This window comes from Plasmodium cynomolgi (genome assembly GCF_000321355.1).
Source record: "Plasmodium cynomolgi strain B DNA, scaffold: 1503, whole genome shotgun sequence".
NCBI lineage: Eukaryota > Apicomplexa > Aconoidasida > Haemosporida > Plasmodiidae > Plasmodium > Plasmodium cynomolgi.
The window spans coordinates 1-1,067 of record NW_004193276.1 but is presented as its reverse complement, the minus strand read 5'-3'; the positions used below and the strand labels follow the sequence as shown (position 1 = coordinate 1,067).

The 1,067-nt window shown below is 27.3% G+C and overlaps 1 protein-coding gene across 1 annotated transcript; it reads left to right on the top strand.

The window, feature by feature from the left end:
- Window positions 1–295: 295 nt before the first annotated feature.
- PCYB_007910 (CYIR protein) lies at window positions 296–1,024 on the top strand (the record flags this gene model as incomplete). The annotated part of the gene is made up of 2 exons (XM_004228212.1): window positions 296–642; window positions 685–1,024. Coding segments are annotated over 2 exons (687 nt in total), but the record flags the coding sequence as incomplete, so codon positions are not given.
- Between the last annotated feature and the right edge of the window lie 43 nt (window positions 1,025–1,067).

Genomic DNA, 1,067 nt, shown 5'->3' with positions numbered 1-1,067 from the left:
GCTTATATATTAGGATAAGGAATTTCTTACATTAAAAATACCATATTTTATATATTTCGCTATAGCTGTATATATTGTTTTTATTTTATTTTATCACAGGAAGAAAATATAAATAAGTATACATCAAAAACCTATTACAATTATTTTGAAAATGGAATAAAAGGATGTGAAGATCTTGAATTTTCCAAAAATATAGAGCGCGAATTAAATGAGCGTGATGAGTGTGAAGAGCTTCGAGTTATTTCCGAAAAATTCTAAAGGCTCTTTGCTATATATATAATGAAAAAAGGATAATATGAATGAATTTGACAATGAACTTTGTTGGTATTTTTATTATTGGTTAGGTGATAAAATAGATCCTTTAATACTAAAAACGAATAAGTTCTCAAGAATTATTAAAAATACAATTTATAAACAGCTAAATGATAATAACCCAAAAGGTTTTACGGTGTGTCCTGATAGTTATTACCTATATAATCTTCATAGATTTAATGAGTATAAGTTGCTGTTTGATTATTCTAAGGATTATCATAATATTCAGTTAGCTACTGTTAATGGCAATGCCACATGTGATATAGATTATAAAAAATACATAGAAAAATATACTAATATATATAAGAAGGCACATTCAGAATGCAAAAAGTAAAAACAAAAAACCGATTTTTATTGTAGTTATTTTTCTAGATTATTCGATGAAAATGAACACGATAAATTATCTTCATTTAGTTGTAAACTACGTGATAATATTGGAGTAGTTTCAAAAGAACAAAAACCACATCAACATCAAGGACATGCACCAGTTCAATCTTATAGTCAGCCTAGTGATACACCTATAACCCATCAACAAACTTCAGCAAGGGATGCACCTTTAGATAGAAATCAACATTCAGATGTTCAAAATTTTGCAGTATCAAATGAAAACATTCAAATGGATGATACAGCTAAAGGTGGACACTCAAAAAGTATTACAGGTTCAGTTGTTCCAGTACTAGGAGTTCCATTTATTTCTTTTCTGCTATATAGGGTAACTGAAAATATAATTAAAATCCACAAAATTATAATTTTCT